Below are 16,960 nucleotides of genomic sequence, written 5' to 3' on the forward strand. Positions count from 1 at the left end.
AGACTCTGTCTCAAAAAAAAAAAAAGTGTATTTTAACCTTTAAGACAGAATTAGTGAGAGAGAGACAAGAGTTGGGGGGGGGCGGCAGCAGGGAGATGGGGAGATGGTCCGGTAACCCAAAGAAAGACAAGTGGATGCCACAGGGAGGCCCAGTGACTTGCTGCTGTTATGGGGACAAAGAGAGACAAAAATAGTGAGGGCTATCAGTAGATATCAGAAGTTATCAACTGATAACTTTTAACTGATAACTACCTGTGGCAGCTGGTAGATATCAAAAACTGCTAAGACGTGAAAGCCCTAGAGTTAGTTTCCCGCCTGTCCAAGTTGCTGTGAGCTAGGCTTGGAGAAGGGGCCATCACAGGAGATGTGGCTCTGTCCTTGAGATGTGGCTGAGGCTGTAGCTCATTCTTCTGCTGTTTACTCAGGAACTCTGTAAAAGCAGGTTCTCAGAAAACAATTTTGAGAGAGATTTATAATGCATCTCTTTTTCATCCATTCAGCTTTCTTTAGAAGTTGTGCAAAACAGAACTCCTGCAGGGTACCTGTTAGTGAGAGAACTCGGGATTGATCTTGAACCGTTACTGGGGAAATTGTGGGATTAGATATTTTCCTGTTAGTTTTGCAAAACTGCCTCTTTCACTTAGTAGTTCACTCTTTTGGGTCTAAATATTGTCTTTTAACAAATTTTCTTTTTTTTTTTCTTTTTTTTGAGACAGAGTCTCACTCTGTTGCTGGGGCTGGAGTGCCATCGCATTAGCCTAGCTCACAGCAACTCAAACTCCTGGGCTCAAGCAATCCTCCTGCCTCAGCCTCCTGAGTAGCTGGGACTATAGCTGCTCACCACCACGCCCGGCTAATTTTTTTGTTTCTGTTTTTAGTTGCCCAGCTAATTTCTTCTATTTTTAGTAGAGATGGGGGGTCTCACTCTTGCTGAGTCTGGTCTTGAACTTCCTGACCTCAAGCGATCCTCCTGCCTCAGCCTCCCAGAGTACTATGATTGATTACAGGTGTGAGCTACCGAACCTGGCCTGGGTCTTAATATCTTATGGAGATTTTGGCTTGGTTTTGATGGACCACAACACAAAGATCTCCATACATTGTTCTCAAGGGCCTGAAGGACAAGCTTATCTTTAACTTTCACATGTTACAACCCTCAATTTGCAGTTAACAAGTGCTATTAAAATATCCCATAGGGCAGGAGTGGCAATTGCAGCAATGGATGTGGATATCAGGTTTTGTCAAAGGGAGCCTCTGGGTGGGGTGACCATGCAGGCTCACACTCACTGGGACAGAGAGAGTGCAAAAGGAGGTGGCCTTGGTTGCCAGAAAGAACTGTAGACGGAACTGGAGGAATTTTTTTCTATATATTTTTAGTTGGCCAACTAATTTCTTTCTATTTTTAGTAGAGACGGGGTCTTGGTCTTGCTCTTGCTCAGGCTGGTTTTGAACTCCTGACCTTGAGCGATCCTCCCACCTCGGTCTCCCAGAGTGCTAGGATTATTGGCGTGAGCCACCACGCCCAGCCTGGATAACTGTCCTTGATAGAAAGTTCTTCCTTATATCTAGCTGATGGTCTGCCTTCCTGTCCTTTCCACTTATTGATCCTAACTCTGCCTGATCTTTGATGCTCAAAGAACAAGTCAGATCCATATGACAGCTTTTATTTATTTATTTATTTTTTGAGACAGAGTCTCGCTTTGTTGCCCAGGCAAGAGTGAGTGCCATGGCGTCAGCCTAGCTCACAGCAACCTCAAACTCCTGGGCTCAAGCAATCCTCCTGCCTCAGCCTCCCGAGTAGCTGGGACTACAGGCATGCGCCACCATGCCTGGCTAATTTTTTCTATATATTATTAGTTGGCCAATGAATTTCTTTCTATTTATAGTAGAGACAGGGTCTCACTCTTGCTCAGGCTGGTTTTGAACTCCTGACCTCGAGCAATCCACCCCCCTCAGCCTCCCAGAGTGCTAGGATTACAGGCCTGAGCCACCTCGCCCGGGCTATATGACAGCTTTTAAAGGCAGTTTTTGTACATCCCAAGTTGCTAGGTTGAACCTTCTCTGTGCTTCCAACCATTCTTTGTTGAGTTGGTTTCCATCCCAGCCTTGATCCTAGTCTGGCCCCTGAATACACCACAGTTTGTAATTATTCCCTTTGTAGTACACTGCCTAGAGCAGATATAAGATACGGCAGAGCTGAGTGGTGCTGTCGTCTACCTGTGATCCTCTGTTGTCCTAATGCAACCTAGAATTGTATTAGTTTATTTGGCATCTATTATTATATCTTTGGCTTCTGTTGAGTTTATCATCAACTGAAACTCCTAAGTAGCATTTTTTTTTCTTTTTTCAATATGCTTGCAATTGCTATGCCACGTCTCTCATATCCTGCAGTTGTTTTTTGGTCTTTAGATCTATAGATTTCTGCTTATTTTTCCAGAATTTATATTAACATGGAACAGAGCTCTTCCCTTGGGGCAATTTCCAGGAGAAGTAAGGAATGATGTGTTATCAAGCCCCTTCTAAGTCCCTGTAAGTCCCTTGACTCTTTTACTCTTTTTTTTTGAGCCAGAGTCTCACTCTGTTACCCAGGCTGGAGTCAGTGGCGTCAGCCTAGCTCACTACAACCTCAGACTCCTGGGCTCAAGCAATCCTCCTGCCTCAGCCTCCCAAGTAGCTGGGACTACAGGTGTGCACCACCATGCCCTGCTAATTTTTCTATTTTTAGCAGAAGTGATGTGTCCCTCTTGTTCAGGCTGGTCTCTAACTCCTGGCTTCAAGTCGTCCTCCTGCCTCGCCCTCCCAGAGTGTTAGGATTACTTGTGTGAGCCACCATGCCCCCTGGCCTTCAGCTTCCTTTTGAACAATTTTCTTAGTGACCTTCTGCTGTGGGTAACTTGAGTTTTTATATACAACATAAAGAGGCCTCTTTTCATTGTTTGAAATAAATTGAGCATGTATAATAGTTGTACCTGTGAAGCAACAGAGTGGTTTATTTCTTCACCTTCAGTAATATTGACCTAAAGGAAGAAGCTGAGGCATAACATATAATCTTAAAGAGTTTTCTGGAGCCAAAGTGAGGAAAACACTCAAAGCACCTGGGAAAACACTTCCAGGTGGTCTCAGGAAATGCTGCCTTTGTCTTTTGTTATAAGCAATTTTTTTAAAGGCAAAAGGGGACAAGGAGTGGGCTGATACAAAGTTGTTTGAAATTCTCCTTGCTTTACAGAAAAAACATTGATTAGTGATTGGCTCTACATTGTGGAACTATATGGTATGAGTTCTGTGGCATATGGCATTTTATGGCTACATAGAGTTGGTTCGACTACAGCCCACATAGCAAGTGGATTCAAGAGGTGATTGTTTAGCTCAAGGAAGGAGTGAGACATGATTGCTGTCACATTTTAATGCCTCTCTGGGCCTGATCGTTTAAAGGGGGCTTGCATTCCTCAGATAAAAGGTTTCTTTCTCACAGGATTCACTTGGAAGGTTCTATTCCTTAGATGCTTTGGTATGTTGGAAGAGACTAGAAATTAGCAGTTGCTTGCATAAATAATTATGTTTATTGATCCCTAGAATATTATCACTACAGGGGAGCTGAGAGATATTTTAGTCCATACCTCCCTCCCCTTTTTTGCACATTTGGAAACTAAGATTCTAGACAAATAAAAGAAAATTGTTCAAATTTACTAAGCAAACTGGTGAGAGAGGCAGGCTCAGAACCCAAGCCTTCTGACATATATAGAAATTAACTTATTAGCTTTCGCCGGCATAGCAAGAGGATTTTCAACTGCTCCTGTTAAGATACTTCATGTATATATATATATATATTTTTTTTTTTTTTCTGGGCCCTCTCATGAGTTTAATTGCCCCAGAGCTCAAAGACATCCTTGTTTTCCTTCAGCATGGGAGTAAAGGAAGCCCTTGCAGGTTTTTAGCCGAGTGGCTCTGGCAGTGAAGCTAGGCAGGACCCGCCCTGGGATTTCCAGGCCCTTTCCTGGCTTTCTGCCAAGATCTTTCCCTGTGAGATTGCTTGGGGTCCTTTCTGCATTACAGTTGGTGGGAGAGAATGAGATCTCCCATGGATCACTCTGGTGCCAGGGTTGGGCCAGTTTCCAAAAGAGTCACTGGGACGGGGCCTCTGGGGAGCCCTCAGCAGAGCGCTGTCCTCTGGTGGCTCGTGTTGGGTGCTGGGGCAGGATGGAGTGTTACAGTGGCAGTTGGAGGTCCCGTCCCCTTACAAGACAGCACGTCAGAGTCGAGGGCTGGGGCGGGCATGCAGCCACGTGCTGGAGGACAGCCTCAGGGGCAGGCAGCTGCACCTGTCTGCCAAGGGTCAGAAGGGCTTTTATTTGTAATTTTTAATGTTAATGTGCCTTCTTTTCTCACTTGATGGCAGATGCTTGGAAAGTAGGCAGTTTACTCTCTTTCACTGTACTGCGATACTCCCTCTTAGCAGCTGGCACTGTATTTGGCAGATGTTTCCAGATTTAGACAGGGCATCAGGAGATAGATATGCTTCCTACTTTGCTACTACCTAGCTACAAGCAGGGCGGGTCACTTCATCTTTTAGGGTTGATTCTTCAGCCATAAAATGAGGGGTGTGGAGTGACCTACAAAGGCTCTTTTAGCAACGGTCTCTAGGTTCTGGGGGACTACGCAACTCCAAATGTGTCCTTACTGTGTGTCATAAAGACGCCCTTGTTCTTTTCCTTTGACTAGTAGCATTACTGAGCAAGTCCACCCAGGGACGCCACCCTGCGCACAGCGGGAAGGTTTTCTTCTCTCACCATCTTGTAAAAATGAGCAAACCCATAAAAAATAAGGAGGAGGAAGGATTGTGGAGGGGAGATGTTGAGACAGGGGCCAGGGGTGAGCCCCCGTCATGCTCCTGCTCTTCCTCTGAGCTGCTTTCAGCTACTGTTTTTCAGTATCTAGGTTGGTGGCAAGGAAAGAGTCACAGGGTCAGGAGATGAGAGTTACCCATGGCCTCTAAAGAGTATGGAGTATGCCTGAGGTCATGGCAGAGAGGAGAACATCATTTGTGGCTCTGAGACCTGGGGGAGTTTGAGCAGAACTGGATGGTCGAGAGGAGATTTCTTGAATGCCACAGGGTACTCTAGTGAAGGCAGAGGAAACAGAAGATACTGGAGAAATATCCAGATTCTCACCCTCTGGGAGCCTGTTCTTGGGCGAGGTGGGTGTATCTACACATTAACTATTGCACAACCTTCGAGAAATAAGCTCAGGGAAAGGAGTAATTGTGACCTAAGGAATGGGGAATGCTTTCTGGAAGGACTTCTCTGCACTTTCCCTCACCCCTCCCGAGCAGTGCCTCACCTGCTTTGTCCAGGTGCACTCTGTCAAATTTAGATATTTATGAGTGCGGCACCAATTGGGAAAGTTGGGAGGCAGAAGCCAAGCGATCCCAGCCCGCCTCCGTGCACTTTGCACTTTTCCATTTCCCTCAGTACCAGGCGCCCTCGTACCAAATCCACAGTGCAGCTGTCACGGCGAGCAACTGTGACAATGACTGCTCGTGCCCCAGAGTCCACCCCAGACATGGAGCTGCAGGCCCCAGCTGCAGGGGGTTTTAATGCTGGCCCTCCGTCCGCAGCTGCCATGTCCACGCAGAGACTTCGGAACGAAGACTACCATGACTACAGCTCCACCGACGTGAGCCCCGAGGAGAGCCCCTCCGAAGGCCTCAGCAACCCCTCCTCCCCGGGCTCCTACCAGCGCTTTGGGGAAAGCAACAGCACGACGTAAGTATCACTTACCTTCTGCCCTCCTGGGTGGGCTTCATGTTCCTGAGTATCCCTTAGACGTATTTTTTTCTCCTCTCCATTTTGTCTATCCTCCACTTTACAGGTGAATGTAAGCAATAAGGAGATTAGGCGAGCGATTGCCCTGAGGTTTGCCCTCCTGGGCTGCTACCTTCTAGTCTGTTCTTATTCTTTGTTCCTTTCAGCTGCCTTGGTCCCACAAAGCTGGGGCTCAGTAAGTACTTAGACTTAAGAACAGCTTCCAGCAAAGACATTCTCTTAATTTAGAACTGTGTGGCATCTGTACTAGAACCTCGAATAATCTCTAAGCCCAATTGGAAGCCTCCTTTGCAAAGTCTCTGCCATACTTCTGCCCCACATTGCCAGTTCATTTGGCCAAAGAAGTGAGAAGAGGGAAGAATAACTTTGCACTTAAAAAATTTGGGGGTTGATAGAGAAGATCCACTTTGCATTCTCCAAGGAGGGCCTAAGTCTTGTCCCTGGAAACTAAAACCCAAGACTCATCTGGGCTGAGTTTGGGCCTCAGTTTCCCCAAATGTAAAAATAATTGAAGACCCCACTAGGAAGCTATGCTGACTCTGTGGTACTCACCACTTGAATTAGAACATTCAGAGGAGGATTTTGTTCTATTCCACTGAGTATCCCAGCTACTCTCCAACTCTCAGCAGACCTCTGACATTTCTCTGGTCCTAGCTTTTGCAGCCCTCAAGCTTAGCTGTAACTCACTCTGTGCTCCTTTGTGGGTGGGGTGTGGCTTACTGAGGGAGGGCACCTTCATGTCCTAGTCTTATGCCATCTCCTGTCACCGCCCAAGGGGACCATGGAAGCTTCTCTTGAAGCCCATCTACCTGCACTCTCCTGGCGCAGGGCACTTTCTCTTGTGAACTGGGATGGAACTAGAGGATGTGGTCCCCGCATTCCTGGCCCATCACCACCACTAGCTGATTTCTGCTCACACAGAGCCTGTCTCATAGCTCATTTCTTACATGGGACACTTGTGTAGATTCCCCATTTGCTTGCAGTTGTAGCTGATGGGAAAGATTGCTTAGACCACACCTGGTGGCAGTGTGCTCATCCTTCCCCTTTTTCCTCTAATCTCATCCACCCCATTGGCTGCCCCCAGGCAGAAGGAGCTCCACGTACAGCCAGTGGCACATGACAGCTTCCCATTAGAGGTCACACTCGTTATTGTGAAATGCTTCTTCCAAGCTTCTCTCTCTATAGTTTCCCTTCCAGTTTTTGCTGCTGCGTGTTCTTAGGCCAGATTGTATCTGGATTTTCATTTTCATAGAAACTTTTTTGAAGCTCAAAACCAACCAACTAGTGACTCCAGGATAGTAGCCGCTAGGTTTTGGACATGTGGAAGCTAATGCCTGCCTGTTAGCCATTCTGAATATCTCTTTTTTCCCCGTATTGGGCTATCACTAGTGCTCAACACAAAATTATTTCTGTTTGTTGGAAATCGAGCAAATCAGAAGATACCTTCACTGGGCTTATATTGGGACTTTTCCAGGGTATACTTTGTTCTGAGGTTTCCTTCCTGCCCTGATACTATGATACAAAGTGGGTGACCAGGTGGCCCATCTGTAGGTGATGGTGAGTATCGCAGTTCCATCACAGGTGGCACAGGGAATAAAGTATTTCATCGGGATGGACTTGGAGGACTGGTTGAGTACCTCCAGGCTGGGGCATAGGATTCACACAGCAGTTATGTAGAAGACATGTGGGTATGATTAAGGTGTAAGTTGATTTGAAGAACCTTGTTAACCAAAATGTATCTCTACTGTATAGGAAGTGCAAGGAACACATTTTGAGCTAGGTTCCTTTTCTATTTCTGCCTTGCCCCACCCCATTATCTAGTTTGCCAGGGAACAATGTACATGGAAGTATTTCTTGTCCTACGGTACATACATGCACACACCTGACACTTCTAGAAGTTAAGAGCTCAGTAAAAACCCCTAATTAGGGGGTGCAAATAGGAACTCCAAACATTTCCATGATGGTGTGTTTAGTGAGGTTATTTCCTAACACATGATGCCCTCAAGCTATTGACTGCTTTGGAGATAACCTCATTTAATGCTATCGGGCAGATTTTTCTTCTGTTGCCCTTCTGAGTGCCATTTTACTGGCTATTGATTGAGCCGCAGTGACTCTTCCCCAGACTGGCAGGTTGAAATACCAGCTGACTGCAGCTGGCTTTCTCTAGGTGACCTGGAGCAGTTGTTTGCAAAATGTGTTCTGCAGACCTTTTGGGGTTCCCAAGACCATTTCAAGAAGTCTATGAGGTCAAAACTATCTTTGTAATAGTACTAAGATGATGTTTGCTTTTTCACTGTGTTGATATTTGCACTGATTATGTAGAAGCAATGGTGGGTAAAATTACAGGCACTATAGCATGAGTTGTGGCAATGGCACCAAATTACCTATTCTTCACTGTCACACATGCGTAAACAGAAAAGCAAGTTTTGCTTAAGAATATGATGAAACGGCCGGGTGTGGTGACTCACGCCTGTAATCCTAGCATTTTGGGAGGCTGAGGCGGGAGGATCGCTCAAGGTCAGGAGTTCAAAACCAGCCTGAGCAAGAGTGAGACCCCTTCTCTACTAAAAATAGAAAGAAATTAATTGGCCAACTAAAAATATATAGAAAAAATTAGCTAGGCATGGTGGCACATACCTGTAGTCCCAGCTACTCCGGAGGCTGAGGCAGGAGGATCGCTTGAGCCCAGGAGTTTGAGGTTGCTGTGAGCTAGGCTGATGCCACGGCACTCTAGCCTGGGCAACAGAACGAGACTCTGTCTCTAAAAAAAAAAATGAAGGAAAAAAAATAATGTCATGAAACAATCAGATTACTAATTTTTTAAAATCATGACCCTTCAGTACAGGTCTTCTAATACTCTGTGACAAAATGGGAAGAACACATGAAGCACTTTAGCACATACTGAAGTATGATGCTTGTCTCAAGGCAAAGACCTCGAGTGATTGAGTTGTTAACTGAACTTGCTGCCTTTTCTTTTCATAGAACACATTTTTACTAGAAGGAACTGACAAACTATAAGTTATTCAGACCTGTGTACTTGGTAGACATTTTCTTGAAAACGAATGAAGAAAGCCTGTCACCTCAAGAAAAACAATCAAAAATATGTCATTGTTACCCATAATAAAATTTGAGATTTCAAGCAAAATTGGGAAAAAAACTTATGTCCAGCCCCAGGAGCTTGATGGCTTCCCTCTACTTAAAGACTTTTCTGGTGAGATCAGCGGTGATACTAATGAATGTGATTTTTTGATATTGTATAATGAAAGATGCTAGCATTTGGAAGATTTGCATAATTCAGGAAACCTACATCTTCCAGGGGACCAAAGGATGATGTCAGGAAATCGTGTGTGGGTAAAGACCCGTCAAAAGAGCAAGACCGTCAATGGATTTGCACGTAATAGAGTAGGAAAAGTTCAGCTTCCACACTGCAGCCAACTTCTAAGAAACTATCATGTGTTGCATTTTAGAGTAGTGTCAAAGAAAAATTTCCATAATTGTCTGAAGAGGCTATTAAAATACTCCTTCCTTTTCCAATTCCATGTCTATGAGAGAATACATTTTTTTCATATACTTCAACCGAAACAATGTATCACAGTAGATTGAATTTCGAAGCAGGTAATCCAGCTGTCTCCTGTTATGTGAGACATTAAAGAGAATTGGGGGATTGGGAGGGGGGAAGTAAGACAGAACCATTCTTCTCACATTTTCTTTTTTGGAAAATGGAGTTCTTTTTCATTTAAAAAATGTTATTTATATTAACATGAAATGAACTTGTTATTTTTAATTATCTTTAAAGTTTCTCAGTTTTAGTTTTTTAATATAGTATACATCAGCAGGTGCAATCCCCATAAGCATCATCTCTGGTCTCAGGACCCCTTTATCAGGACCCCTGATTTGTAGTTGTGTGTGCAGCACTTTGCCCTGATATGTGTGCTCTACAATAAAAACCAAATCTAAAAAAGATCCCAAATCTAAAAAAGATCTTTTTTTTTTTTTTCTGAAAAATTCTTCAGGACCCTTGTCAGAGAATTTATCAGAGAATAAAATTCTGGTCTTTAGACCAGCAAGTCCAAAATCTACTGATGGAGCATAAATGGAACTCAAGAGATCTGGGCTCCTCCTTTCCCTTTCCAGAAAGGTAGTCCACCCTTGCAGTTAAGACTGTGCAGTCCATGAAGTTGATTCTGTGATACTCACATAGCGTTGGGTAATCCCAACTTGGGGCCATCTATTAAAAAGAGTCGTCGTGGCAAACTGCCTAGAATCCTGGTGTTTGAGCTGAAGGCACCGTGGAGAAGATTTCCATAAAGACCTCTGTCTTTACCGAGCAGACAGTGGGGCCAGAGAAGGGAGGGAGGGATTTGTCTTCTGGAAGCGAGGGCAGAGCTTGGGCCAAAGGGACCCATCTCCCAGAAGGAGGTCTCTGGTAGGCAGTGGGCTTGGTATAATGCTTACCTTTGCCCTTAAGTGGATTACACATTTGCTATGATAGAAATTTAATAGGCCATTATCCTGCTACTGATAATGGGCTCTTGCAGGCCTCAGGATGGGCAGGAGAGCACTTAACCTCTTCTCACTTAGACTGGAAGTAATTCCCTTGATCTTTCCCAAAAAGGTTGGGGACAGCAGGAAGACCAAAAGACTTTCTGAGTGATTTGGGGCAAAGTAATGCCGTATTTGACCTGTTTCCTATCCATCTGGAGGTAATGAAGGATAGAAAATGCTAAAGACAAGCCCACTCCTCTGCTGTCAATCCTTTGATGAGTTTCCAATCCTGGTAGAAAAAAGAGAAATTCCCTGCCCACTGCACCTTCACCTCACCCTGACTCGAGTGGCCACTAAACCCAAGTACCACTCCTTCTGGTCCGTGCCCCACGTGTCTTTCTGGGGTCGTGTTCCCAGACCCTCCCCTTTGCCAGAGGTGTCTTCTCCCCCAGCAGCACGTGTGCAGATCCTGCCCGTCCTGCTGGGCTCAGCCCGGGTTTCTCCTCTGTGCACAGCCTCACCTGCCTCCCTTCTTCCTGCGCTCTGTTCCTGGGCTTTTCTTAAAGACAGGGATCTTTCTGTCTTTGGGGGTTACTAATGCATCCCCATGTTTTCCTTGAGACATTATTCATTTCTAGAGACCGAGATCTGCACCTTATTTTCGCCACTGCAGTTAACTCAATATGCCGCAGAGAGTGCAGGCTTACAAAGCACGGTGGATAGGAGTGAGTTCTGGGATCAGATCGCCTGGGTTTGAAACTTGGCTCAGATCTTTACTAGGTGCATGACCGTGAGCAAATTACTTCATCATCCATAAAATACAATCTTAGAGGGTTGTTTTAGAAATCAAATAAGGTAATGCATGTAAGTGCTTAGCATGGTGCTAAGTGCTCAGTGAGAGCTCTCATGATGGTTAATGTTCCCTTTATCTTCTTTCCACTCCAGATGGTTCCAGACCTTGATCCACTTGTTAAAAGGCAACATTGGCACAGGACTCCTGGGGCTGCCTCTGGCAGTGAAAAATGCAGGCATCTTGGTAAGGGTCTGCATCGCTGGAGGGAAGTATTGTGACACATTTTGGGAGATAATTTTTTGTTTGTTTGTTTTTAAATTTTACTCCATTTAAATATTTTTTTTAATTCAGCTGAGAAAAAGCAAAATCCAGACATTCATTTATCTAAAGATATATCTATTGAGAGTCTTCTGTGTGCCAGGCATTGCTTTAGGCTCTTAGAATAGAACATGTCCGTGAATTAAGCAAAGATTCCCACCCTTGTGGAGCTCACTTAGTGGCAGAGACAATGTACTTAAAATGGCTCAAGGCAGTTTCTGTCCATAATAGGAACTAATGAGTTAGTAACAAATGTCTGTTCATTTTCTACACAGCCCTTTCCACGTGCCAGCCCTAAATGGCCAACTCTGAGAATCTTATGTCTTCTTTTTATGATTCACCTCCTATAGACTGCCTGTCCAAAGCCATTCTGGTTTCTTTTCAAGGTGGCACAGAGATGTGGCTTATTCTCAGCTAAATGCAGTCTGTCTTGATCTGGCATTTCTCCAGAGATAACTTCCCCCCGTACCCCCACATCCCTTAGCCCATCCCTTCTTCCCAGAGTCACCAGAGCTTCCCGTCTGCTCATTGGCCACAGTCTCAGAACAGACTTATCTTGTGTTCTTCTCCACGAGATTAAATCTCTCGAAGTTCATCTCACGGAGCCTATCTCTGCGATCACATTTCTTTCTCAGAGAAGTTTTGTCAGTGGAAAGTGCTAAGGCAGCATTCTCATCGTTTGCAAATCATGTTGTGATTGGGCTCACCCCTAATCCTGCCTGTTTGTCTCTCCTCCTTTTGCCTGCAATGCCTGTCCCCAGATGGGCCCCCTCAGCCTGCTGGTGATTGGCATCGTGGCCGTGCACTGCATGGGCATCCTGGTGAAGTGTGCTCACCACTTCTGCCACAGGTGAGAGCCCTCTGAGCCACCTCTCGAGTGGCGGACTGTCCTTTGGGGTGTTGTGACCAACCTTGAAAAGCCAGCACTTAGGCAACCACTCTCTGCGCCTGGCACTCGCTGGAGGTGGCTGCTCACTGCTGCAGCGTTCCCTTCCCCGGGCGATTGCTGTGATCTTTCTGGGCTCATTGTCATCTGTTAAGTTTTCTTATATCCAGTGGATACACACCACATTCTAATCACCAGATGGTTGTTCATTACAATGACAGTAACCATCCCATCAACTTAACACTTCTGATGCTTGAAAGCATCAGATACAGGACTCAGAGTGCTACCTCCAGGGTGCCAGATGGGGAGTTGGCCCAGGTCTTGGTGGCTGAGTTTGTTCTGTCATTGTTATGGTCTAACCCACGTGCTCAGATCTTCCTCTCTTGCTCCCCTTCCCCCAGACTGAACAAATCCTTTGTGGACTATGGGGACACTGTGATGTATGGACTAGAATCCAGCCCCTGCTCCTGTCTCCGGAACCATGCACACTGGGGAAGGTAACTCGTTTCCTCTTTCCTCCTAGCCTCGGCCTCCCAGTGTGGAGGTGTGATGTGGGAGACTGTGTAAGGAATGGAAAGAATGTTGTTTAAGTCAGTGGACTTGGGTGCTACCTCAGTTCAGCTGGCGGTGAGCTGGGTGACCCCTCCCTTCCCTGGTTCTCAGTTTCCTCATCAGGAAATCATGGGGCCTGGCCTGAAAGGTCTCGAAGGTCCATTCCAGCTTTGGCAGTCTTTGACCAGTGACTGTATTTGATTCACCGTTCGTTCAACAAATATACTTAAGTACTCTCTTATAAGTGGAAGAAAACAGTTCTATTTAATAGACGGGGGGGGGGGGGGGGGGGCGGGGATTTTCTGCAGTAAATTATGTGGTCCTCGCCCTCCAGGGGCTTGCAGTCTGTGTGAGGAGAAAGATGTGTGGGAAGAGAACAAGATGGGATCAGACGCCAATAGGAAGAAAGTGTCATGAGCTAGGGACACATCCTCGGTGCTCAGAGTGGGAGGAACGTTAAAGATTCTGTCGTCTGGCTGTGCCAGGTGAGAAGCACACAGGGGAGACAGGAGAAGGAAAGGCTTCGAGGAGGAGGTGAGGTGAGCGAGAGCAGGGTAGGAGTGTCTGGAAGCTTCTCCTTATGGTAATTTTTCAGATGCGTGGAGGGGGATACTCTGCTTTTCCCCCCTTATATCTAGATGTAGGAAATTGATAACATCATGGGCTGAAATCCTTTTTTTAAAACATTGAGCCACATGAAAACTATGTTCTCTAGAAAAGTTCCTTTTTGTGATCATAGAGGAAACTGTCACATGCATTCATAGCTTCATCTTGTGATGCAGATTATATAAGTCTTTTGGCAAAATTATTTTCTGTGACTGGGAGAAGCCAGATTTCCAAATCAACACTATAAGTTGGTTGGTTGTTACTTCTTTTTTCCTTTCTTTTTTTTTTTTCTCTCTTTTTTTCTTTTTTCCTTTCTCCCATGCTTGGTTCCTTCCTCCTGTCCTCCCTTCCTTTCCTTCTTTTAGTAAAATGTGCACTTTTTAAATGTGTGCTCATAGTAAAAGCATTTTTTTGATCAAGACATGAAGTGAAAGGTAAAAGTAAATATTGGTCACAGTTGCATGGGTATCCTTTTGTAATTTCCTGTACCTATGTAAACATATATATGTTTTTAAAAGTTTTTGCATAAATTGACCATACTATGTGTGTTATCGGAAAATAGTAACATATATAGTATCTCCTTGAAATGTCTGAGACATTTTTCTCTGTCAGCACATATGCATTTAACACATTCTTTTTAACTGCTGTGTAATGTCCCATTTAAGAATGGAAATAATCACTTTCCTTTTGATGGCCCTTTAGGTTGTTACCAGCTGTAGTTGTTCAACCAGCAATCTGTTTTGGTACATCTGTTTCTATGTACTTAAGCGAGACTAGGTTGGTTCTTGGATCCAAGTTCTAGAAAGAGATGGTGAAGGGGTCCACGTCCTGATGTCTTATGTTGGTCGAGTAGCTCTAGGAAAAAGGTGTGGAGTGGGATAGATGGTAGGTGGGCAGTGGGGATGCCAAGGGGCTGGGCTGGTCGGGTGTCTGTATGCCAGGAAGGGGACCTCAGAGACCACACAGAGAGCACCTCCTTCACCTTCTTCCAGAAGCCCCAGACCAGTGGCACCTAGCATAGCTCCTCCTTTTACCAGGGCATGCTCATCTTTGTCACCTGCTGGGAATGGTCTGTGATGGCTTGGGAAAAAGCACTGTTTAAAACACTGGTCCCTCCGGGAGTCCTGCATTTTATATTGTAATGATCTTTGTATTCTTTCCTTCCCCATCTCCAGGCACATTGTGGATTTCTTCCTGATTGTCACTCAGCTGGGATTCTGCTGTGTCTATTTTGTGTTTCTGGCTGACAATTTCAAACAGGTAGGGTCCTAGTTAAAAAATAAAAGAGAGAGAAAGAGAATGGGAAGAGATCCTCCCAGCCGGAGATCACTGGCCTTTGTCTCGGCTGGGTCGCTTTTCCTTTTACCTCCCTTCTCCGCATTCTAGGTGATAGAAGCGGCTAATGGGACCACCAACAACTGCCACAGCAACGAGACGGTGATTGCGACCCCCACCATGGACTCGCGACTCTACATGCTCTCCTTCCTGCCCTTCCTGGTGCTGCTGGTCTTCGTCAGGAACCTCCGAGCCCTGTCCATCTTCTCCCTGCTGGCCAACATCAGCATGCTGGTCAGCCTGGTCATGATCTTCCAGTTCATTGTGCAGGTACCAGCCTGGGCTCTCCCCCGTCCTCCTGTTAAATAGCAAGGAAACAAACCAAACAAGTCAGTGTAACATAGTTATATGTTACTTGGGGCTGCGGTCCCCAACCCCTGAGCCGCAGGCTGGTGCCAGTCCGAGGCCTGCTAGGAACCAGGCGCACAGCAGGAGGTGAGTGGCAGGCAGGTGGGCGGGCGAAGCTTCATCTGTATCTACGGCTGCTCCTCATTGCTCCCATCATCACCTGAGTGCTCCCCACTCCCACAACTGCCTCCGTCTGTGGAAAACTTGTCTTCCATGAAATCGGTCCCTTGTACCAAAAAGGTGGGGGACCTCTGACTTACGGCATATTTAGGTTAGAGGTTTTTCACTTCCCCACTGTTGACGTTTTGGGCCAGATAGTTATCTGTGGGGACTGTCCTGTGCAATGTAGGATGTTTAGCAGTGTCCCTGGTCTCTGCCCATTAGGTGCTAACTGCAGCCACCCCCACTTGTGACAATTAAAAATGTCTCCACATCTTTCCGGAAGTCCCTGAGAATCACCCCCATTAAGATCACTGGTTTAGCCTTTTTCCAATTAGATAGTTAACACGTGATCATTGCACACAATTAGAAAGTGGGGAAAGATATTAAGATGAAAATAGAAATCTTTTTTTTTCTAATTTATATTTAGATAAAGTAATTCCTTACCAACTCCAGTTTTATATTTATTTGTCAAAATTATAAATTCATTTATTGTACCCCACCTCAGTTAGCCTTTGTGGGCAGGTCTGTGAGGTACTGTGAGAGAAAACATCTGTATGGGGATGAGTGGAAGATTAGGCTGAGAAAAATGTGCCCTTAAACGTGTGGCTGTTTGTGAAAAAGACAATGCATTTTGCCAAGCCTTGAGAAGAGGAAAAACATAAAAGCAGGCAAATACAAGTATAACTTAAAAAAAGCTATTTAAATTTAATTCCCCAAATAATTCATCAATGCCTATTCATTAAATGCAGACACTACAAGTGCCTCTTGAGTACCACAAAAGAAATGCATAAGGACATTCACTGTCTTAACACTTAATAGTAAATATTATAAATGATCTGATAGTAGACTGATGGGGGAACAGCTGTTGTCTGTGATGGTATGTACCAACTAAAAAGAATGAAGCGGAACTGGGTATATTAACCTAGAAAGCTTTTTGTGGACAACTAGAGGAGTAATTGCTGAAGAGCATGCACTTTTGGATGTTTTATATTGCCAAGTTCCTTTTTCCAAAAACTATGTACTCATTTCATAGAGACTCCCTTCTGCAGCATCTAAGTATCTGTTTTTCCACCCTTGCCAACACTGGATAAATCAATCTTTTTAATTTGGTCAGTCTGACAGGTGCATGTTACTCCATTTGCACACAGTCTGCTTAATAGTGACCCAGTCACCCACGCTGTGGTTTCTAGGAGAACAGTGAGTCATAAAAACCAGGGGCTGCCTGTGCTAAGGAAATGACATTATGAATTGAGATGAACGTTGTCCTCAGCGATCATTTGCTGTGTTTTCCTTGTTGTGGTAAGTCAGATGAGTGGCAGATATTGACTCCTCTGCAGAATTATTTTTTCAAGCATAAAATAAACAGCTCTCCATATCCCACTTTTTAAAATCTTTTATTTTTTTACTCACCACTAATGTGGACATGTCCCGTTTTTTATGGGACTGGAAGGAGGGCCTATGAATGCACAATCGACCATTTCCATTATCAGACAAGGAAGGGTAAATAAACCATGATTTCACATTGTAATCAGAGCTCTCAAGAGTGCCTGGGATATACCCCGATGGACATTAAAGATGAGGTCGGTGAGGCTACCTCCTGTACACAGGCACACGTGCCACATTTAACTTTAAACTGTGGCAGGCAGTTAGACTGCA

The 16,960-nt window shown here is 45.0% G+C and overlaps 1 protein-coding gene across 5 annotated transcripts in view; it reads left to right on the forward strand.

Annotated features, from left to right (window-relative positions):
* Window positions 1-16,960, forward strand: part of SLC36A1 (solute carrier family 36 member 1) — a 44,802-nt gene that overhangs the window by 5,530 nt on the left and 22,312 nt on the right. For all 5 annotated transcript variants that reach the window (XM_012740889.2, XM_012740887.3, XM_012740888.3 and 2 more), the window contains exons 2-7: window positions 5,612-5,759; window positions 11,250-11,340; window positions 12,177-12,265; window positions 12,703-12,798; window positions 14,635-14,719; window positions 14,846-15,064. In XM_012740889.2, the coding sequence (XP_012596343.1) occupies window positions 5,617-5,759; window positions 11,250-11,340; window positions 12,177-12,265; window positions 12,703-12,798; window positions 14,635-14,719; window positions 14,846-15,064 (723 nt within the window). In that variant the 5' untranslated portion in view covers window positions 5,612-5,616. The remainder of the gene's footprint in view (window positions 1-5,611; window positions 5,760-11,249; window positions 11,341-12,176; window positions 12,266-12,702; window positions 12,799-14,634; window positions 14,720-14,845; window positions 15,065-16,960) is intronic.

This window comes from Microcebus murinus, chromosome 21, assembly GCF_040939455.1.
Source record: "Microcebus murinus isolate Inina chromosome 21, M.murinus_Inina_mat1.0, whole genome shotgun sequence".
Taxonomy (NCBI): Eukaryota; Metazoa; Chordata; class Mammalia; order Primates; family Cheirogaleidae; genus Microcebus; species Microcebus murinus.